Genomic DNA, 23,216 nt, shown 5'->3' on the forward strand with positions numbered 1-23,216 from the left:
CTGGCCAAGAGAAGCAGGTCTGGGACTGAATCCAAGGAATCCAGTACTGGAAGGAGTAGATGAGGTCGAGTTGTCCAGAAATCTAGGGAAAAAAACCAAGAGCGTGTGACTGTCATGGAAACCCAAAGCGGAGACCGTCAGGTTCTCTTATCACACTGATGAGCACATAGTAAGTCCTCCATAAGCATCAGCCGTTGTTCCTGTGATTATTAATAGTAGTAATTAAAAAATGAAGAACAGATGTTGTGTTGCACAAGCTGGGGAAACCCAAGAGGCATCAGTACAGAGATTTCTCATAAGAGTAATATTCCTGGACCCTTTGAGAAAGGATTTATGATCCCTCCAGTGTATTGAATGAAGAAGAGTTGATTTGTAGAAAATAAACGCAGAAAAAAAATTAAGGTCAGAGGAAATAGTCTGTTCACTGGTGTGTTTACATTCCTTTCTGAGGGCAGGATGAGTGGTGTGAAGGAAGAAGGTGATAACACATCTAAGTACACTGATTTTTGCAGAAGGGCACAACTTTTCCTCCACTGTGTAATCTGGACCCTGACCTTGAATTCTGTTTTCAAAATGTCCTGCCCCAAAGAAATGAGAGATCTAGTCCTACAAATCCGATGAAGAGTTAGTTCCCCTGAGACCTGAGAGTGCTCTGTTAAAAATTAATCTGGCTAAGGAATGAGGACAGAATAACACAGGAACATTCTAGAAAGTATATTGATTAGGACACACTAACTCTGGTAATAATCTACTTCATAGCTTAAATCTGTTGGTAGGTTGTATTATCATAAGCATTTAGCTATTAGCCAGGAATCCTAGGTAAACCGATGGGTCTCTGTAGATTTTGTATCTGATGCTGTTGCATTTCAAGCTGTGTGTGTGTGCGTGTGTGTGTGTGTGTGCGTGCGTGTGTGCGCGCGTGCGCCATCTCTTTAAAGTTGGCTGAAAACCAGATTTCACTTGTGACGTTCTCTTTAATGCCCTGTGTGGGGATCTGCAGGGAGTTGACAGCGACACCTGGTGGCCGATACGGTAAAGTACGCTGGCTTTGTTAGAATAGAAAGGATTTGAATTGTGTCTAAAATTTGGTTTTTGATCGAGAATTCTTCATTCCAGTTCTTTTTGTAGAATAGCAGTTACATATTTTTAAAATAGGCTTTGATTCTTTTAGATTATTTTTATATCCTCCAGCCTTTCTTTCCTAAAGAAGCCATCAATCAGGTGGATTGACTAGCACCATAGCTGGGCTAGGAAGGACAGGACTAGGCCGAGGCAAATGCAAATTTAAGGAGGTGCCGGAAACATCAGTAATGAATATAGATCACGTTCTAATGCAATTAATTTAAAAAGTCAAAATTAATGCAAAGAATTCATTATAAACAAAAATACTAACATTTTAAATCCAGGAATCAGTGTTACTGATTTTCCCTTTTTTATCTCAGGCTCCAATATGGCTCCAAAGGCACTGAAAAGAGCCAACAAACTCGATGGCCTGGCCCCTGCCCGGGTCCACGCACGTTCAATGAATGCATGGCAGCCGCCCCACCTCCACGCGTGGTTTCCTTGTCCCTCCTGGGTCTCTTCCCGTGTCCTCTCATTCTGGCCAAGGCTAAGGAGCCTAGGTCAAGGGCAGTGATCGAGAAGAAGGAAAAACAGAGAACAGAAAACTTAAAGGTGGCCCTGGGGGAAAAGTTGGGAATGGAATCTTCCATTTCTCCTGTTTTCCTTTAGAGCACCCTCCTTCCTCCAGGTTCTTCCCAAACCTGCTTCTCAGGAACGGGGCCTGAGTCACTCCCTCACACCTAGCTGCTCTCCGCTGAGTGGGCCTGAGGGAGAGGAGGGCATTGTTCCAGTGAGAAAGTCCCTTCTTGCTTCTTTTCTGCTTTAACACGCTCGCTTCGTTCCCCTGTGGCCGGGGCCAGGGCAGGGCATGGGGCAGGGGGAGGTGAAGGTCTGGGACTCGGGCTGTGCTGGGGCGCACGTCTGTGGGAGACGCTGGAAGCGAGTCCATCTCAAGTGGCCTGCAAGGGTGGGAGTTCGGTCCCCGCGTTTCCCCATTCCTCTTCGCCAGAACTGGCAATCCGGAAGTAGCCTGCTGGGTTCACAGGAGGAGAGGGTTCCCCTCCTGCATTCTCCCCATTTGCCTTTCACCTAACTCTGCCTGGTAATCAGACTGATGGTGACTGCAAATAGCAGGAAAAGATTGTGCAATTGGAACCGCAGAAGCCGCTGTGAAAAGAGGAAGTAAAGCGGGTGGGTTGAGAACTTACTGGGGTGAAAAAGGATCAGAAACTCAAGAACAAAGAAGAATTTCAAAAAAGCCCTGAGAAGCAAGTGACCCTGACAAGGAGGCCCAAATTGTCTCATGGATGGGGCTGCTCAACACATAACGAAGACAAACGCCAGGAATAAGAGGAAGCCAAGAGGTACTCACGCTATACAATTGTGCAGGGTGTTATGGCTTTCCAGTATAACCCCCCTGGGGATTTCAGGAAGAGGCACATGAGCCCTCTGACAAAGCACAGACATCAGAGCCGGCCCCAGCCCCCAGATCCCTCACTGGGACACACCCGATACCCTAGATCACGTATCAGCTGTTCTCCTGACCCAGAAAACTGCACACCCCTTATCACCTGCTTGTGGCTCTTCATGAACCTGGCTCCTCTCTCGGCAAGGTAATGGGTCTCTTTTTATCAGTAGAGGTTTTGCTGACTGCTGGGGCCCATATGGTCAGCAGGGGAATCATACTGACATTTATCCACAACCTGCTATACACGAAGTATGTGTTTGGCGCTTTATCTGTTTTGTCTTTAATCATCACAATAAACCTTTTAAGTAAATATTATAAGTATCATTTTTACAAATGACAAAGTGAGCGAAGTGAAAGTCGCTCAGTCGTGTCCGACTCTTTGAGACCCCATGGACTATACAGTCCGTGGAATTCTCTAGACCAGAATACTGGAGTGGGTAGCCTTTCCCATCTCCGGGGGATCTTCCCAACCCAGGGATCGAACTCAGATCTCTGAGACTCAAAGAAATTATGTGACGTGCTCATGCTCACATAAATAATAAATGATGGTCCCAGAATTTGAACCTGGGCCACAGGGCCGCTACTCTGTCTTTATGTTCTTTCTGTTGCATTAGGTCAGCAGAAACATGGGGAGATGGCTCCCCACCCTCCTCCAGCATCCATGGCAGACACTGCTAATGATATCGGTGGTTGTTCCCTTCGATCTAGGACTATATACAAGGCACAGTCTACATATAAAGAAGTGGAAGTTATAATCCATGTTATCAAGGAGTTTCCTTTGACACAGGCTAAAATATAATGCAGCTGCAGACTGGCAATATAAGGCCGTGAATAACACTCCAACCTTGAGTGCTAAAGAGATTCTAGCAAGCTTATGAATCATAGGAAATATATCCAGTGTCCTTTGTCTGAAAGCTGGCCTTTTCCCTGCATTCTAATTCCTTGGATTTCTTTTCTCAGCCTAGATATTACTCATTTATTCAATCAATAGATACCTTCTCTGGGTCTAAGACTACAGCACAGAACGAGGCCAAGTCCCTACTCTCAGGGAACTTAATTTCCTGTAGGAAGACAGACAATAAACAAGCAAGCACTCAGAGGCAGCCGTAAGTGGGATGAGACTGTGAAGCAGGGGAGATGGGCAGATGTGAGCGGAATGCTGCTCTAGGTAAGGTCATCTGGGAAGGGCCTTCTGATAAGGTGGCATTCTAACTGAACCAAGAGGGAGGAGAGAGAGGGAGCCAAGAAGATATCACCAAGGGTCTCGCAGGCAGAAGGAAAATGAGGAACAAAGGCCTGTTTGTGGGATGGCGAAGACCAGCCTGGCTGGAGTGCAGTCAGTGAAGGGAGAGTGTTAGAGGTAGAAAGACAGGGCCTTGTAGTTGCCGGTAAGGATTTGGGCTTTTACTCCGAGCAAAACAAGAATCCACTGGGGAGAGCTGAGTGGAGGGGCGGCAGGGTCAGACGGGCACTTTAAAATGCTCACCTGGGGTGTGGTGCCAGGACCATGTGGACATAAGTAGCCCCCTCTGCCTGTTTTCTAGGAGGTCCTCTTTCCTTCCCTCTGGAATCCCTTTTGTTCTGATTTCACCTGCATTTCCCCAAGCCAAATGGATGTGGGCACAGCTGAGGGGCGGTGGGGTCACCATCCTTGAAACAGAGTAGGGATCTGGGGGGCTACTTAGTGAAGCTGCTGGAGTCCTGCCTCTGGGGTGTCTCTGTCTCATTCCTGGGGACCCAAGAGGGTCTCACGTGTACTTCTGGAACATTCCTCTGCCGCTCACTGATCTCAGCCCCTAGCCTGGCTGTTGCCGCGGGTTCTAGCACCACTGCATATGTCACCCGTATCTGGGGACTCTGATTCCCTGCCAGAGTAATCCTACGGTCACTATGTGGAAGTGAGGAGAACTGTCAAGCCTCCAGACATCAGACAGGACTGATGTGGGCTCTCCGGTTTCCATGTGTTTCTGTTCAGTGGAAAGTCTCCTTTTATGTGGGAGAGCTCCCTCTCTAGGAATCTGGGACAGGACCCCTGGGAGGCTGCGCTGGAAGACAGCTGGGATCTAATGGAACTGGCTGAGCTGCATCCAGTGTCAGGTCCAGACTCACCAGGCATCTGCCTACATCATGCTTGTGCCTTGGGACTCTTTTCCCCGCAGGCTATGATCTGTCTTCATCTGGAATGCTGACCCCTACTGCAGTTTGTCTGAGCCTGGTTAAGTGGATTTAAGGGTTCGATGACATATATTAAGATCCAGCAAACTCTGACCAGCCACCTGTTTTTGTAAATAAAGTTTTATTGGAACAAAGCCATGCCCATTCATTCACATATTGCCTTTGGCTGCTTTTAAAACATAACAGCAGAGAGGAGTGGTTGCTAGAGAGACCATATGGCCTGCAAAGCTGAAAATATTTACTATCTGGCCCTTTATCTAAAGAGTCTGCCAACCTCAGTGATAGATTTAGATCTGCTAACTCTCACAGAGCAGAAAGGAAGAGTAAGGGCTTCCCTGGTGGCTCAGTGGTAAAGAATCTGCCTGCTAATGCAGGGGACATAGATTCTATCTCTGGTCCAGGAAGATACCAGACGCCCTGGGACAACTAACCCGATGTGCCACAACTACTGAGCCAGAGCCCTGGAGCCTAGGAGCCACAACAAGAGGAAACCCCTGCAATGAGAAGCCCAGGCACCTCGATGAAGAGAAGCCCCTGCTTACTGAGACTAGACAAAGCTCCTGCAAAGCAGCGAAGACCCAGTGCAACCCAAAATAAAACAAATAGATAAACAGTGAGTGAATAAAGAAATGCTTAAAAAGAGATGAAAAGACTGCTACAAAAGCATGTACATAATGAAATCTACAGTGGATTGACAATAGTACTAATATTGCAATGAAAAAAGGAAGAAACAAGGCAATGGAAGCACTCCTATTCTCCCGCTCATAGTGCTTGTCAGATAAAATAATTATTCTCTAATCAGGTCTGTCAAGAAGTTGGAAGACAGAGAAAGAGGAAGAAGGGCAGGGGGCGGGGAGACGGGAGAGAAATGAGTAGATGATAGGTAAATTGTGGCTAGAGTCTATGTGTTCAGTTTTCTTGAAATGCTGCGGTTGCATTTTTCCCTTTTCATCATCACTTGTTTAGTCCTTTTCATGGTTAAGCACTGTTATTAGGGTGTTACCAAGTCAAATTTGGGTCCTCTCACCCAGCTCAAAGCAGAGCCAATCTTCTGACACCACGTTGTGCTAAAGAAAAGTGTAGTATTCATTTCAAAGTGTCAAACAAGGAGAATGGGTGGATAATGCTCAAAGACATAAATTCCCCAGTGGCTTTCAGGGGAGGACTTTTAAAAACATCATTAGAGGTGAGCAGCTCAGGAACATTCTTCTGACTGGTTGATGGTGAGGTAACAGAGTAGTCTTTCAGAAGTCAACATTATCAGCCTTCTGTTTCCCATCTGGGATCTCTGTGATGGTGGTCAGCGTGGTTAGTGTCTTCTACCTGGTGGCGGTCTTACTACCTACAAAACAACTCAGGGATATGGCTCAGGATATTATCTTTAGCCCTTGAGGAAGAACTGAAGCTCCTTGATTTTGTTTTAGGGCTAAAGTATTATTATTTTGCCTTGCTTGACTTCTTTGCTCATTTTCTCACTTCTCTTATTAAATTTGCTCTTTAGAGCTCGTGGAAGGCCAAGGAGGATAAAGTTTTTCTACAGACAAAAGGTGGGGGACATGTCGGTGGGTGTGTGGGGTGTGTCTGTCCCTGGGAAGGTCCTGCAAGCTCTTGCATGGTTTCAAGAGTTTCACATATGTTAACTCATTTAGTTCTCAAAACAAGAGAGGCAGATACTACTAGACTTGTCCTCATATTGTAGATGAAAAAACGGAGGCACAGAGTGGTTAAGGAATCCATCCAAAGTTAATACAACTAGGAGGTGCCAGGAAGGCTTGAATCCAGGCAGTCTGACTCAAGATTTATGTTCTTAAGATCTATACTGTTTTCTTGATTACTAAAAGAAACCAGAAAATGTTCAGAGAGTATGGCCTCAGTAGGTAGTAATCCTTTTGGCATGATTTGACATCCTAGCTACCAACCCTTATCCCAAACTTTGGTACATGGTAAAAGAATTTGAAGATTATTCCTTAAAAAAGAAAGAAAGAAAGAAACCTTGAATTTTTAATTTTGAGATACATGGTCAGATGAATCCATTAGAAAGTAGCATGAAATAAGGCCTCAGACACAGAGGTCCATGGGGCATCTCTTGAGATTTCAGTGCGTTGGGAGGAGGCGTTGGTCAGCAGGTGACAGCTCTGGGCACCCAGGATAGTTCTCCTCCACCAAGAGCTCCAGGGAGGCTGAGGGGCTCTGACTTGGCTCTCGAAGGAAAGTTGTTGTCCTGTCCTGTCTGTGTCCTCTCTGGGTAGACCTGTCTTTTCATCTGTAAAACAAGGTAAGTCAGCTAGATGGTCTCCGTGAGTTTTTCAAGGGTTAAACATATTCTGATTCTAGACTTAAGGACATGGAGAAATTATTCATGCCATGTTAATTTGTAGGGGGGAAACCCTTTACAAAATATGTTTGATTTTTGCAATTTTTGCAAAATGAAGTTATTTGTCCTCTTCACTCCTTTGATTTCTTCCCATCTCCCCCTCTATGAAGTTAATGAAGTTATTTGTCCTCTTCACTCCTTTGATTTCTTCCCATCTCCCCCTCTGTGCTACTGGGAAAGAGGGTGTTTTGGCAAAAGAATTCATGAGGATTCTCTGTCGAGGGGAACTCTATTTCAAAGAGGGGAAGCACGGCCAGCCTTCTCCCAGAATGGAGCCGGGAATGCCCTCAGAAGGCCTGACCTCATTGGACAAAGGGTTCTCACCAGTTTCAGCTAAAAAGGGTTAAGCAGGGACCCTGAGGGAGGGAGAGGGTGGGAAAGGATGAGAGGCCATTCAGGGTAGATCCTGCGTAAACTACAGTGCAACCCGGTGAGAACAGAAAAGGAGTGTTTAGAGCACTCTTGGTACTTCTTTGTGCTCTTGATCTGCATGGAGTGAGCTTTCCTATTGACCTGGGTCCTTCCAGGTCTCATAGGATATGACAATACAGTTTCATGAGTATTTAAAAAAACGGCCACAGCATGAACGCTGTCTCTGCCTGGATGGATTCTTCTGAGCAACCTTTCTTTTCCTTCATTGTGTTTCTCTATACTTTCTAACTTGCTGCACCAGACATATGTTGCTTATATAATAAAAACTGTGCTTAAAGCTATTAAGATCGTATCAAATGTCTCCAGTATCCTAATACATATTTTGGGAACAGACAAGTCCCCTGAAATTTGTCCATAGAAGAGGATTTGGCTCATAGCCAAATCTGAAAATGATTTCAGAGCCAAATCAGCTCTGAAATGGCTGAACTACTTTATTTGGCAAGGAATGCTGCTTTTCAATACCTTGGCCACCTGATGCAAAGAGCCAACTCACTGGAAAAGGCCCTGAAGCTGGGAAAGACTGAGGGTAAGAAAAGAGGGCGACAGGGGATGAGATGGTTGGATGGCATCACTAACTCAATGGACATGAGTTCGAGCAAACTCAGGGATATAGTGAAGGATAGGGAAGCCTGGTGTGCTGCAGTTCACGGGGTCACAAAGAGTCAGACAGGACTTTACTAATGAATAACAACAAGCTGCTTCTCAAAAGATGCAGATCTTGGAAGGATTTGTGCTCTCTAGAAATTTTCTGAATTGTAGGTCCCTGGCCAGGGCCAGGATATACGCCCTCAGATGGTTCTATCACACAAACTATGGTGAAATGCTGTTCGGAATTTCTACCCATGATCCAGGAAAGGTAACTGCTGGCCTGAATATCATGAACTTACCAACTTAAATAGTTTTGTGCTCTGTGAACCTGAATTAATATGCTAACAGATGTGACCATTCCAAAGTTAATGGGCTCTCAGGGAATGGGATGTAGCCTGGAGGTTCCAGATTTCTGGATGGCTGTGGTTTATTCAGATTATCTTCGTTGCCTGAGAGTATGTTTTAGGAAGTCAGTCTGAATTATGTCTGCTTGCTTTTTAGCCTTATTGAACTCTAAATGGTGAACTTAATGGATTACTTCTTCCACTAGTTTCTTACAAGTTATGTTAAAGACCACTATGTTAAAGACCTCTCTGTCTCTCTCTCTGTAATTTGGAGCTAATGGAAGCGTAGTGATTGGGTAAATATGTGTAGGTCCCTAGGAAAACACCTAGTGGTGGTTTTTTTTAGTTTAAAATTTTTCTTTCTTTCTTTCTTTTTGACTGAAGTGGGTCTTCTTTACTTTGTGTGGGCTTTCTCTAGTTGTGGTGAGCAGGGATGACTTTTCCTTGTAGTGCACAGGCTTCTCATCGCAGTGATTGTTTTTAGAATGAATTTAAGAGGAGTTTGCTTTCTAGTTATTAACATCTTTGCCCTAAAAGGCAGAATTGCCCCCCTCAAAAGTATTGGCTTAATGTGGTTTGTGTTAACATTGACAGATGAGCCTCAGTTAGTTCAGTTGCTTAGTCGTGTCCGACTCTTTGAGACCCCATGGACTGCAGCATGCCAGGCTTCCCTGTCCATCACCAACTCCCGGAGTTTATTCAAACTCATGTCCATTGAGTCAGTGATGCCATCCAACCATTTCATCCTCTGTTGTCCCCTTCTCCTCCTGCCTTCAATCTTTCCCAGCTTCAGGGTCTTTTCAAATGAGTCAATTCTTCGCATCAGGTGGCCAAAGTATTGGAGTTCCAGCTTCAACAACAGTCCTTCCAATGAATATTCAGGACTGATTTCCTTTAGGGCTCTTACCATTTTTTTTTTTTTTTTTTTTTTTTTTGCACAAAGATCATCTTTTTATTTAAATATTTTGATGATATACATACAAATATAATGTTTCTTCTGTAGAACAAGTGTAAAAACTAATACAAATTATCACCCTTTCAGGAACAAAGAAAATCATCTAGAGAATGTGATGACTTTATGTAGAGGAAGTTTAAGACCAGGTTTTGCTTGGAGTATGCAGGTCACATTCACAAGTTCACACAGTAGTGATAGTCTTGTTGCAGACTTGGCAAACAATAACTACTAAGTCTATAATGCAAAGACAAAAGCAACAATTACAAGTAGAGAGTACAAAATTTAGAGTATCAAAGAGAGACCTTTATTTTGGCCACAGGTTTAAGGAGTCTAAAGATATTTGCTTTTTCTTCGTACATATTAGTGGGAGTAGAAAAGTATAAATTTTTTGCATAACACAGGTCATCAATATTTTTTTAAAAAATGTGATACAAAATGAATTTTTTGAGATTTCATTTTCCTAGTAAAATATACTCAAAATTCACAAAATTACAGCCTTTAAAGCTTATGGAAATTATTTTGTTGTGGAGAATATTTATATAATTGATGACTGATAGGCACTTATACTTTGAAACTTGAAATGGATCATTTCTTCAAGGAGGAATAAAAATACAACCTATTTATTTGGCCAAAACATCCAGATCACTTTTCAGAAAGAAAGGCAAGATGCTGTAGAAATTCAGGTCAGCTCTACAATATTCAATAGTCCATGTAGTCAGCCATGGCCAACTAGCCAATGACTTTGAGACACGGAATAAATCATAATTTCAAACTCAAAATTACAGCAATTATAAGGTCTTCCAATATTTGTTCTGCAATCGTAGATAAAAGAGAGTGGGTTCTAAAATTTGCCTAATTGTACACATATCGACTTGGCACCCACGGCAGGCACTTGAGGATATACAGCAGTGAAAAGGGCTCTGAGCACAGTGCATATGGTTTACTGTGTTTTACTAAATTAGAAGATAATGTATCCTGAGTTTTTTTTTTTTTTCTGAGTTTTTTTAATAGTCTATTATTGCTATAAAAATAAAGTGATTTTATATTTATGAATTTCACGCTGGATTATTCTACTGAACTTGAAGTATTTAATATTTTCATGATTACTGAGAGACAAAGGGAAGGAATGATGCTATTTTTAAGGTCATACAACACACACACACACACACTCACATGCACAGAACACATAATGTTTTACCATATCATGTTCCAAAATTCAATTAACCTTACATGGATTGAAGGGCATCTAGTTTTAAAGAATCCAAACAAGCAAAACAGGTCATTCAGACTGTACAAGTATCTTTGGATAAAAAAGCTGTTGGTAGTCTGCTAGGTGCAAGAAGTACGGAACACAGAACAGCAAAGTTAAATGTTAACACGGGAGGCCAAGAACCCATTCAGTTTCATGGATGGCTCTACCAGAAGGCTCATGCACTAGAGACACTGCTAATCTGATAAATCAGAAGCCAGATTTACTCTCTACTTAACTTTTCCTGTGAGTATTATTTGGCCATAAGTCACTCAAAGGCACCTAAGACCAGCTTCATCATTCTGTCCCTTCAGGAAGTCCCAGGGTATCTCTGAAGTGCAATCCTAGAAGCTGAGACAGTGAAGCTCTTTGCATATTAGTGACTGAGAAAAATTTGAGGCCCATAGGATATGTGCCTCTTGAAAAGCCAGGTCCTTTGAGAACATGACATGAGTCACTGCTGGCTAAACTCTGGTGTGGCTGATGGCTGCTTAAGAGAAGGACTGCTGCATGGTGCTCTGCTTGGAGACCCTGGTGGAAGATGTGGTTATCGTGTAATTACAATGACTAGACTCCTCTAAGCCTGAGTCTGGCAGGGGACCCGGGACTCCAGCTGCAGAAACCACAGTCTTTTTGGCCGTTACCGAGGTTTCGGCAGGGATCTGGTAACTAGATTGCAGCGTGGAGGCTGGCGTCAGCACTCTTTCGGTCACTGTCACGTTCTGACCTGAGGCTACACTGGGCGCAGCCAGCGGGAGCTGCAGGCTGGAGCTTGGGGTGAGGAAGTGCTCTCTTTCCTGCACCATGACATATTGAGCGTCGGGCAGAGGCGGGGTGTCTTCCAGGGGGCCAGAAGTGCCCCCGTGGGGTTGGATGACCCTCTCGGTGACCACCACGTGCCCCCCGCTAGCGTACTGCTGGTTCCCTAGGGTGGACGCCGGGGCATAGACCCGCTCGGTCACGATCAGGCCCTGGGACTGTTGGGGGCCCAGGACCACTGTGCTTGGGGGCCCCGTGGCGCCCGTGGCATAGGACGTTTCAGTCACTATCATGCCGCCGGAAGCCAGTGTATCAGGAAGTGGTGCAGTGACCTTTTGAGCCTGCCTAGCGGATACAACAGACTTTTCAGTGACTATTTCCTGAGTTATCTTCTCTGTGTCTGCCTCATGCAAAGGCTTGGGACCCTGAAAGCTGCCACCTGAGGCATAAGCGTTCTTGGAGTTAAGCCTGGTTTGCTCATAGAGGGACTGTGAAACTACCTTCTCATCTGCTTCTCTTGTGGGTTTTGCCCTCTGCTGAGTTTCTGCATCCATCTCTATTTTTCGACCCAAGCAAACTTCAGCGAGGGTCTTGAATTTCAATCCTAAGTCATCTAAGAAGCGGTCATCTAGCTCTCCTTCAATGAAACTGCAGCAGCCAATGGAACCCCGGAGAGACTCTGTTTCTTCCTGAGAATAAACCAGAAGGCAATCTTTGGCTGTGTGGATGTCATCTTCCTCGGTGTAAGAGGCCACTTTCTCAGTGAAGTAACTTCTCAGGAACGCCTCGCTCACCGCCCCCGCGCCTGCTCGCGCTCCGGCCACTTCTCTGGCCGCCCCCGCGGCTCTCGTGGTCCTGAAGGTGTCCGAGGTCACCATGGCCCCGGTCGTCCCAGTAACCTGGGTGGCTCCGCCCGAGACAAGGCTTCTGTATTCTTCCCAGCGGCCTTCCGCCTCGGACATCTCCTGCTGCCCTTTGGTGAAGGAGGCGGAGCTGCCTCCTTTCACGAGAGCTTCCTTGGCCGTCACACCTCCGCCTGCCCCAGCGCCTACGGCGGCACCGTCTCTGAGATCCGCCCCCAGAAGAGGCAGCACCACCTTGTCTTCAGGCGGCGCCCCCTCGTTGTTCCACGGATGCAGCATCTCTATGGTACCCGGGATGGGGGTAAAGCCTTTGGCGCCCTTTCCACGATGGCACACCAGCAGTAGAAGTGGTATAAGAAGCAAGAGCAGAAGGGCAAGAATTATGAGTGCAATTGCGGCAGGTCCCAGGCCAACGTAGGAGTCAGCCCACATTTCTACACAGCCACTGCCTTCCACACACTTGCAGACTGTGAGTGTAAGGATCTGCTCTTCAGGACAGCTGAAGCCTTGACTATCTGCGATCCGGAAGTGAATTTCACTTCTCCCATGCTGTCTTTTGGTTTGTTGCAGTAGCACACTGGTGTCTTCCCGGCGTACTATTTTCCATCCTTCTGCCATTCGGGCTGGTTTATCAGTGACCGAGAAACGGAAAGGCCGGCTGTTCTGAGGCCCGTCCAGGTCCTGAGCGGTCACGTTCACGAACGGCACGTCATCACAGACAGTCTGCACAGGCTCCACCAGCGTGGGACAGTTGTCATTGACGTCTTCAACATTGACAACAACAGTGCCAGTGATGGTTTTCCTAGGATATTCTTCTGTCATAGCCAAAATCTTTGCAGTGTATGTACCATTTTGGACATATCTGGATTCATAATCAGGAATCTTCACGAGTTTAATTTCAGAGGTGGCAGGATTCACAGAGATCCAATTGTCTATATCATCAAATTTGGCATATCTTACATGGGCTACCTTTCCAGTGTCTTCATCAAAAGCCTGAAATTTCCCCAGTATTTGGCCCTGGCTTGATTTCTCCATGCTCTCGCTCGTGTGAAATCGGATTGTGCTGCTTTTAAAATAAACGCCTTCTTTCACATTTTTTACTTTGACTTTGATGGGAATGGATGTCGGCTTGTATTTATCCTTAATTGATTTGTGAAAAGCTGCTCTGTTAGTGACGATAACGCTCAAGTCAAGATTCTTCATTGTTTCATAGTCTACCTCCTTAACCAGGGTCACGATTCCTTCATTAGTTTGAGTATCAGTTTCTATGCGGAAATAACCCCCTTCGTTTCCTGATGCAAAAGTAAAATTTGCTAACCAATTATCGGAGCCTACTTCATCTGCGTCGGACACTTTTATGCGTAAAACCTCTACGTTGGCTTGGTTTTCTTCAATTGATCCTTCATACACATTACTGTCGACTACAGGTATATTGTCATTGACGTCCAAAATACGAATCTGAACTTGAGCTTGTTTTACTGGTTTATCTGTTATTTGTCCATTGCCATCTCTTGCTTCTACTGTCAGAGTGTAGCTGCTGTATTCCTCTCTGTCCAAGGTAATACTGGTTGTATATATCTCTCCTGTATCTTTATTTAGGAAAAACACTGGAGAATTAGCAGGCTCCTGAGACACGATCCTATAGGAAATTTTAGAATTCAGAGTGTTGGGCTCATCTGCATCGGTTGCGGTGATTTTCATCACAAGTGTATTTGCTGCGCTCAGCTCTTCAACAGACCCAACAAAGACGTCCTGTGTGAACACTGGCTCGTTGTCATTTATGTCAAGAACTTTAATTCTGAGTTCTATTGGTTTCTCTAAGTTGTTTCCTCTTTCATCCAAAGCGTAACCAATTAGCAGAAAAAATGGTGTTTCTTCTCGATCTAGAATGGTGGTAACATTTAGTTCTCCGGTGTCTTTATTAAAGACAAACACGCCGAAGGGCGGCTCTGTGATCCCCTTTCCAGTGTATTTGTAGGTAATTTTTAGTTTTTTTTCTTCTGCAAGATCAGAGTGAATCTTGGCGATCGGATTCTTCCTGGACAGGTCCTCTCCCTCCCGGAGGGCCACAGGGGCGGTGATCCAGGCGCGCTTCTGTCTCACTGGGTGAGTGTGTTTAAGAAGCAGCTTGCTTTCATTTCTTGAGTGTAAGGCCTCAAAATGGAGTCCATTTCCAAAGTCAAAGCAGATCAGGAGAAGCAGCAGCGCGCCCTCCGCGCCCCGCGCCATCGCGCCTCCCAGGGCTCTTACCATTTTTAAAAAGAATTCCAAGTGACCGACTGAATGAACTGAGTTAACATAAAGCAATCAGGCTACCAAAGATGATTACTTTTGAGGCGGCTTACAAGCAGCTGGAGCAGTAGCTAACACCATCTGTTTGTTCACTGATCACTTACTCCCAGGGCCGTTCCCAGTGATGAGGCATCAAAGACATAAGATAGAGCATCTCTCCCCATGAGAAGAAGAGGCTGCGTTAGCGTGGGGAGCACATTGAGCAGGGGTGGGTGGCCTGGATTCTGACTCTGGCCAAGTGCTGCTGGAGGCAAGCCACTCGCATCTCTAGACATCAGCTTCCTCATGCGAAAATGAGGCACTTGACTCCATTTCCAAAGGACCTTCAGCCTCTGAGATTCCAGAGTGGATGGTTTTTTCTAGAAGGGAGGGCTGTGCGTGGGCACCAGGAACTGTGTCATCTGATGAATGAGTCAGACTAAGGGCGTCAGGAAAGTTACATCTTCACAATCAACACAAGGGCACAGGCAATTAAGAAACACACTTAGCTGAGGGCTTGAGTGTCTGTTCCATTCGGAGGATATATTCCTGAAGAGGGACAGGGTGACTCATCAGATGGCTGTAACCTGATGAAGTAGACCTATCCAATTTCCTTGCTCTGATTCCAGGCAACCGAATGATCTGAATTTAGTTTTCCAAGGCAGTTTCCCCAGGCAAGAGAAGGGACAGACTATGACAATTGGAAACTGACATTCTTTTGTGTGAGCAGAATTAGATCACATATGAGAAATGCCTGAGAGGATATAAAGTAGCATTCAAATGCTAAGCACCATTGGTTATGAATCATTCTTATACATTCTTAGCATTTGAACTTTTTTTTTTTAAGTGCTAGTAAACCGTGGATGACTTGGTAAATGCAGAAATTCTGTATCTGCAAAGCTGATCAGAGGTGAAAATGACTAGTATTTACATGAAAGTGAAAGTCGCTCAGGTGTGTCCGACTCTTAGCGCTTTACAATTTACAAACGGTTTCTACATACAGTACCCCAGTAACTCAAGCAGAGAGGGATTATTTTCCCTGTCTCCAGTTCAGGAAAGCTGTGTAGAATGAGGGAGGGTTTGGACTAGCAGTCAAACCTAGGTCGTCTACTGCTAGTCCAAATCTCAGGACCGCTGCAGCTTGCGAAGGAAGTGAAGGCTCTGTTCCCATCCAGGGTGCCCCCCATCCACCTACGCACACACATGCGCACACGCAGACTCACGCAAGTTACCGAGCAAGGTGCGTGCTCAGTGGGACGACTGGAGGAGTGATGAGAAGCAGAGACAGAGAAGAAACCCAAATGCCAGTCTGTTCAAAGATCATGGAACTGCTTCTCATCCCCCCTTCAAAAGGCAGTCAAAGCGCATAGGGCCTTTCTGGATGGGCTACCCCACGGATGGGTCAGTTCAGCTTTTCTTAGAGCCCGAACTCAGACTGAATCTACTCACTGCAGGTGTAGAAGATGCCTGGTCTGCATAGGTGGAATCTCAGGGGTGTTGGGCTCCCAGCTCTCTTCCCTTGAAAGACTGGTCTGGATATTCCTAGTGAAGGTAGCTAGGGATTCTCAACTGGGGCAGCTCCCCCAGGGCAGCACTGCCTGACCTAACCCACCTGGGGCTCCTGGCATCTTACCTGCTGGAGCCGCTAGTCTCAGATTACTGATGGGCAGGGGACCTGGCAAGCCTGCTTTGTGCCTGGCAAGTCTGAGCTCCCCATCTGCTGTGCGGAGACAGAAACACAGTGGCAGCCGTGTGCCCAGACCCTTCCCGTTGCTGGAGAAGCGGAAGACCGCACTGCCTCGCTGGGGACTTATAGAGCGCACTGCCTCACTGGGGACTTATAGAGACTTAGGGGGAGAGATGAACTGGCCCCATTCCTGCATCTCCTTTTGCTGGATCTACTTTGCTGCCTCCAGACTGAGAGGTAAGAGGCTGGTGGGTGTGCAACGGTCTCAGCTCAGGGGTCACTTCTTTGGTGGAACATTGGGTGGGCCAGGAAAAGAACAGATGCTCTAACTATAAGAAAGTATTTCGGCTTCTTACTGTCTCATGCTGATCCTGTAAGGCCTGCCAGAGAAATAACTCCACTTGACCCAGAGCTTGTCCCTAGCTGATGGTAGGTAGGTAGGATGGTAGGATGGTAGGTAGGGATGATAGACCTAATGCTAGTCCTTGGTCTGTTGCTCTTTGCCTTGAAATACACATAACACTGAAGCTTGATCCAGATCCCTCTTTTTGAGCAGCTGTAGAGCCAGCAGATGGAAAATATGCTCAGAAGTTGTTTAATGACCTTTTTGAAGACTACTCTAATGCTCTTCGTCCAGTAGAGGACACAGATAAAGTCCTGAACGTCACACTCCAGATTACACTTTCTCAGATTAAAGATATGGTGAGTAACATAGTGTTGATGCTTCTGAATGGTTAGAATGAAACTAACAGTGCTTTCTAAAGGGAATGTCTTACCTGGGAATTTGAGAGAAAATGAGAACAGACAGCTCTGTGTGCAAGCTGGTGGGAGAAGGGAGTTGCAGGGGATGAACGCTTTCTACAAAATTAATTTTACTAAATTACCTAAACCTTTCCGTGAATGTTAACAGTCTTAGAACATCTCAAGAAAGTTGTTTACACATTACATGTTCCATTTCTATGAAATGTGCAAAGTTAGCAAAACCATTAAGACAGAAATCGGAGTTAGGTTGCCAGGAGCTGTGAGAATGGTGGGGAAACAGTGATTGACTGCTTGATTGTCATAGGATTTCTCTTTTGGGGTGACAAAATGTTCTGGAAGCAGAAAATGGGGATGGTTGCATGACGTTATGAATAAACTGGAAACCACTGAATTGCACACTTTAAAATGGTTAAAGTGGTGAGGTTCATGCAATATGAATTTTATTCCAATTTTTAAAAGATGTTTTAAGATGACATACATTAATGCTCATATGTGTTTAGTTACACAGAGTTATGAAACTTCAAAACTTTTTCTTCTGTACATTGTTGATGTTTGCTGACTTTTTCATTAAAAAAAAATTCATCAGTTGATCAGTTTTCATAAAAATTTTAGCAGTTGACCCATGCATCTGATGATTTAAATATTTGTCCACTTGATGTTCCAAACACTAAGCAAGCAGGAAAAATATGACCTTGGCAGTCAATCAGGGGGATAGACTCGAAAAAACTCTCACTTATTGGAAATGGATTAGTGCTCTTGGAATTCCTGTTTTGAAGACCGGTGTTTTACAGACAAAGTGCGTTTGATTGAGGTGTCTACTGGACAGTTCTATCTGGGTTAATTGTGCAGGATGAGAGAAACCAAATTCTGACTGCCTATTTGTGGATCCGCCAAACCTGGCATGACGCATATCTCACGTGGGATCGAGACCAATATGACGGGCTGGACTCCATCAGGATTCCCAGCGACCTGGTGTGGAGGCCGGATATCGTCCTTTATAACAAGTGAGTGCAAGTCAGTAGCTTCTCGGGGATGAATTTGTTGATTAAACGGAACATAAACATAATGGGGCCTCCCTGGTGTCTCAGGTGGTAAAGAATCCACCTGTAATGGAGAAGACCCAGGCTTAATCCCTGGGTCGGGAAGACCCCCTGGAGAAGGAAATGGCAATCCACTCCAGTACTCTTGCCTGGAAGATCCCATGGACCGAGGAGCTTGGCGGGCTACAGTCCCTGGGGTCACAGAGAGTCGGACATGATTTAGCAAGAAAACCACCACCAACCACCACCACCACCACCAAACATAATGGAAGAGGAGAGTTTGAAACATGCATGAAATTAAGTCAATTCTTCTTCCTAGATCCTGAACTGATAGTTATAAAATCTCAGATAATAAAATAATAATGGTCATAAAAATCTTAGAGCTACGGTCTCCCTTTCAGGTGAGAAACTATATTGGAAGTCGTGTTAGTTTTCCAGGGCTACTGTAACAAAGTACTACAAACTGGGTGGCTTAAACCACAGGGACTATTGTCTCACAGTTTTGGGGGCTAGGTATAAGATAAAGGCGTTGGCAAGGTTAGTTCCTTCTGAGGCTGTGAGGAGCATTCCATGTCTCTGCCCTAGATTCTTGGGTGGTTGCTGGCAATCTTTGTTCCCTTGACTTGTGGAAGCGTCACCCCAATCTCTGCCTTCTTCTTCACATGGCATCGTGTTCCCTGTGTGTTGTCTGTGTCCATATTTCCCCTTGCATTGAAGACACTAGTCATGTTGAATTAGATGCCCACCCTACACCAATATGACCTCATCTTTTTCTAAAAATTAAAGATAATTTTATTGTGCTTTTCTTAACACCAAAAAAATTATAGATTTACAGTTTAAAGAAGATAAAGTTGCCTAAATTAAGGCACTAAGACAAGTAAAAATTACTCATAATCCCCCAGAATATGACCTCTTCTTTTAAATACTTTTAACTACTAATTACATCTGCAATGACTCTGTTCCAAATAAGGTCGCATTCTGACATGCCAGGGGCTAGGATTCAACATATGAACTTTTTGCAGGTGCAATTCAGCCCATAACAGTGGTGCTTCCTTGTCTATGATCATGTGTGGAAAATACATGATACTGTGAAGATTAGGGGGCTTACCAGGCAGTGCAGTGGTAAATCTGCCTGCCACTGCAGGAGATGCAAGAGACAGGGGTTCAATTCCTGGGTTGGGAAGTTCCCCTAGAGTAGGAAATGGCAACCCCCTCCAGCATTCTTGCCTGGAAAATTCCATGGACAGAGGAGCCTGGCGGGCTACAGTCTATGGGGTCACAAAGAATCAGGCACAACTGAGCGACTGAATACATTAATATTGAATCATAATGGACCAGCTAGAAGCTGGCCCATGGATTTTGGACTTTGTATAGAGTGGAAGATGAACTGGATCATAAGATCACCAGTTGGCCTTTTCCTGGTCTGAGAGCAAGGGGTCTTAGTGAGTAGGCAGGTAAGGCTCAAGTTTCTCAAATTGTAAACTGTGCATGAATCACCTGAGGAGCCTGCTAAAATACAGATTCTCATTCAGCAGGTCTGGGGTAGAGCTGGACGTTCTGCATTTCTATGAGCTCCAGATGGTAGTGCTGCTGGCCCATGGACCGCACTTTGAGAATGAACCAGATCACTCTGTCACAACTCGGGGTCAGCTGCTCCACCTATTGTCAAAGGGGCTCTCTCTCTTTTTATCCTGGAACTCAAGTTTCTCAGAGTTAGGAAAATTTTGCTAATTTTGCTAATTTGCTACAATTTCTGCTCTTTGAGCAGAGCGAGGTGAATGAGGAGCAATTGGAGAGGGGGACTCTCCTGGGAACTCAGCCTGCTATTGGGCGTGAGTTTCGCTTTAGGAAGCCACACTGGTCGGTTGCAGCCTGCATTTTAGTCTTAGTCCCTACTCAGCTTGTCCAAGGGTCACAATCTTGTGAATCATACTTCCGATCCTGCTGACCTTTCCCCACTCTGAGTGGCCAGAGGTATCTTCTGTATGCCTTCCTAAGCAAGATAACATCCAAGTGCTAAGTCTCTTTCAGTCATGTCTGACTCTACAACCCCATGGGCTGTAACCCACCAGGTTCCTCTGTCCCTGGGATTCTCCAGGTGAGAACATGGGAGTGCCTTGCCATTTCCTTCTCCAAGTACTGGTGCTTTATTACCATGGTTCACACCCTGCCCTCCCCCCCACACACAGCACACACACACATACACATACATAGAAGGCAAGAGAATGAGCCAGGATGTCCATCACTTCCTCCTGGAGAGTAATCAGAAGATACACTTTACATAGAACACTCACAGCATTCTGTAAGTTCAGATTTCTCCCTGAAAAAAAAAACAGAATGCTGGTTCTCCTTTTCTTCTTGCTTGATTGACAGAAGCAGTGACCAGCTCTTACTGAAAGGCTTCTTTGCGAGCTGGCGTGGTGACCTAAGTTAAGCCTGCCCCAGACCTCCTTTATCAGAGAAGCCAGTTATGGACTCGTGAGCTCCCAGAAACCTGTGGTGGCTTAGGTAAATTTGTCCCCAGTCTCTATCCTTCCCCTCCCTGCCCGGATCACTGGCCTCCTTGAGATGAGTGAGTTCTGGTCCCCACACTTTTCCACACAGACCTTTCCTACTATACTGATTCATCAGTTCTTTTCTGTTCCTCTGGGTTGACTCTTTCGTCTTCTTTGCTCTCCTCTTATGGACAGTTCTGTTTTGGATCCTCTTTTCTCCTGCGTATTCTCCTTCTCAGTAACATCAGAGTTTTACCATCAATGTGTAGAGGAAACCCTAAATGTAGCTGTGATTGGATGTCATTTGCATCCCTCTGAGCAGCTGAAATGAGAATGGAAGAGAGTTAGAGTATCAGGCAAAGGAGGGACCCCAGTGATAGCTGTTACCCTGACCCTGGTCCTTCTAGCTGAATTCCTGGACCTGTAGAATCTTCTGATCTCAGATTTAGTATCAGTACTTCTTGGAAACCGGTACCGAACCTTGTAGGCCCCAGAATGGGCTTCCTGAGCGGTGGTAGGGAGAATAAAGAGGGGTGTAAGGCAGGTGATCCAGTCGTGTGTGATAAAGAGAGTTTGGGCAGGAAGATGCTGAACATCTAGATTCACCATTGGTGCCTGAGTCCATGGGTTAGATTATCTGGGGAGTGATCAGGATGGTGATGTGCCTGGAAGCTATTTCATGTGAGGAGCAGTTGAATTTATTGATGCTTAGTTAGAAAGAGAGAGGTCCTTAGAAAGACTTGATGGCTATCATAGGCAATCAAAGAGAAAATAAGGTGGAGGGAAAAGAGAAAATTCCTCCAGAAGACAAAACTCAAAACAATGAGTAGAAGTTAAAGGGTTTTAAAATTGCATTTTAATTCAATTAAAAGAAAAACTAATAATTTGAATGAGTTTTCCTAAGAGGTAGTGAGCTCTATAACAAAATAATGACTCAAGCAGCTATTGGCTATTAGCAGTTCAGTAAAGGAATAAATAAATTGGGGCTCAAAGTTCTGGTGGGGTTGTTTAGTATAGCTCTGTGGCCAATATAATGGTTGGTGTAAGAGACTGCAAGGATTTCTGACATTTTAAAATTTGGTAAAGAGTGGATTACAGAAATTTCAGATGTGTGTTTATTATGAGATAGTTTTAATGGTTGGATTTTAATGAACAGGTTTAACACTTGGATTTTAGACCTAATGAGAAATTGAGTACCCTGTTGAAAACAGATTTGTCTATAATTTAGCTTTAAGTTCTGCTTATGTAGCTTAGATGATGGAAAGGGTAAGAAAACTTTCAACTGAGATTGGATATACATGTGTCAAATTTGATCAAATTTTACACTTTAAATGTATGCAGTTTATTGTATGGGAATCAGTAAAATTCTTTAAAAAGAAAAAAAAAGATGAGATTGGTAGTTAAGGAGGGAGAAGAGGAACAGGTTTGGAGAAAAAGGTATGGATTTATTTATTTTGTTTATTTATTGTGAGACCTGCTCAGTTTGGGAGGCCAAAGGAACATTCACATGGAGATGGCCAACAAAGAGATTGTAAAGGCAAGTTTAAAGCCTGGAAAGAAGGTCAGGGATAGAGCTATCAGAAGCCCTTTAAGCCCTTATAGAACTGCTCAAGGAGATCTGGAAGCATTGGCGGGCCATAGGAAACCATTGCAAGTGCTGAGCTATAAAATAATGTGATCAGAGAAACCAGGGAAATAAAACAAAGTACTGGTCATGAAGCAATTAATAGTAATGTCTTCAAACTCGTCCTGAGTAGCTGGGGTGATGTTTTCAGACAGTGGGCTCCTTTGCCCTCTGGCTTCTGGTCGGGTTGGCCCAATGAGAAACATTGTGAGCTGTTGGAGGGAGAAAAGAGAGGAAGGTTGGGGCATGTATTCCCTTGCTCCTTTCCTATAGTTATATCCTTGGCTGGCTGTGTCCTTTGACAGAAGTATGTCTCCTATTGGAGAAGGAAATGGCAACCCACTCCAGGGTTCTTGCCTGGAGAATCCCAGGGACAGGGGAGCCTGGTGGGCTGCCGTCTATGGGGTCGCACAGAGTCGGACACGGCTGCTGTGACTTAGCATGCATGCATGCTTTGGAGAAGGAAATGGCAACCCACTCCAGTGTTCTTGCCTGGAGAATCCCAGGGACAGAGGAGCCTGGTGGGCTGCCGTCTATGGGGTCGCACAGAGTCGGACACGGCTGCTGTGACTTAGCAGCAGCAGCAGCAGCAGGTCTCCTGCCGTGGTGACCCACTTCTGCCTCTCTTCGCTCCAGTATTGGTAATTTTGCACCTTCCCTTCATTTCTCCAGGCCCAGGAATGGTAATAACTCTGCTGTTACTAGTCCTAGAGTGGTTGCCCTATACTTACCTTAGTAGATAGTCCTTTTTTTAAATCCTCCTCAAGCTATCTAATTTGAATGTGCCATCCATTTCCTGCAAGGACCATGAGTAATAGGATTGTTCTAGCTCCAGATATATTCTCTCTGACTCCTAGATCTCTTATACCAAGGTAGGATAGGTGAGTGATGCTCCAGTTCTCAATTCTTGGAAAGCTAACTTTATATACTTTTTATTTTTACAGAGGGTAGGTTCTGGCATTTTCAAAAACGCCATTTTGTTGTCTTCACAAGACCCACATTAAAGATCCCCTCTTTAGACTTGCATTAAAAATTGAGCACCACAATTCAGCTGCAATACTTTGATTA

General features: G+C 44.9%; 2 protein-coding genes across 2 annotated transcripts in view; one reads left to right on the top strand and one right to left on the bottom strand.

The window, feature by feature from the left end:
• Positions 1 to 23,216, top strand: part of CHRNA9 (cholinergic receptor nicotinic alpha 9 subunit) — a 75,200-nt gene that overhangs the window by 41,997 nt on the left and 9,987 nt on the right. Inside the window, exons 4-6 of the mRNA XM_043871353.1 lie at positions 16,275 to 16,464; positions 16,784 to 16,929; positions 17,839 to 17,993. Of these exons, the coding sequence (XP_043727288.1) occupies positions 16,275 to 16,464; positions 16,784 to 16,929; positions 17,839 to 17,993 (491 nt within the window). The remainder of the gene's footprint in view (positions 1 to 16,274; positions 16,465 to 16,783; positions 16,930 to 17,838; positions 17,994 to 23,216) is intronic.
• On the bottom strand, positions 10,379 to 14,508 carry LOC122673503 (desmoglein-2-like). The gene has a single exon (XM_043871352.1). It carries the CDS (start codon positions 14,496 to 14,498, stop codon positions 11,139 to 11,141), a length of 3,360 nt encoding a protein of 1,119 aa, XP_043727287.1. The 5' UTR covers positions 14,499 to 14,508; the 3' UTR covers positions 10,379 to 11,138.

Source organism: Cervus elaphus, chromosome 17 (assembly GCF_910594005.1).
Source record: "Cervus elaphus chromosome 17, mCerEla1.1, whole genome shotgun sequence".
NCBI classification, from domain to species: Eukaryota; Metazoa; Chordata; class Mammalia; order Artiodactyla; family Cervidae; genus Cervus; species Cervus elaphus.

Coding starts and splice junctions, on each gene's coding strand:
- LOC122673503 (XM_043871352.1), bottom strand. CDS start 14,498: ATGGCGCGGGGCGCGGAGGGCGCGCTGCTGCTTCTCCTGATCTGCTTT.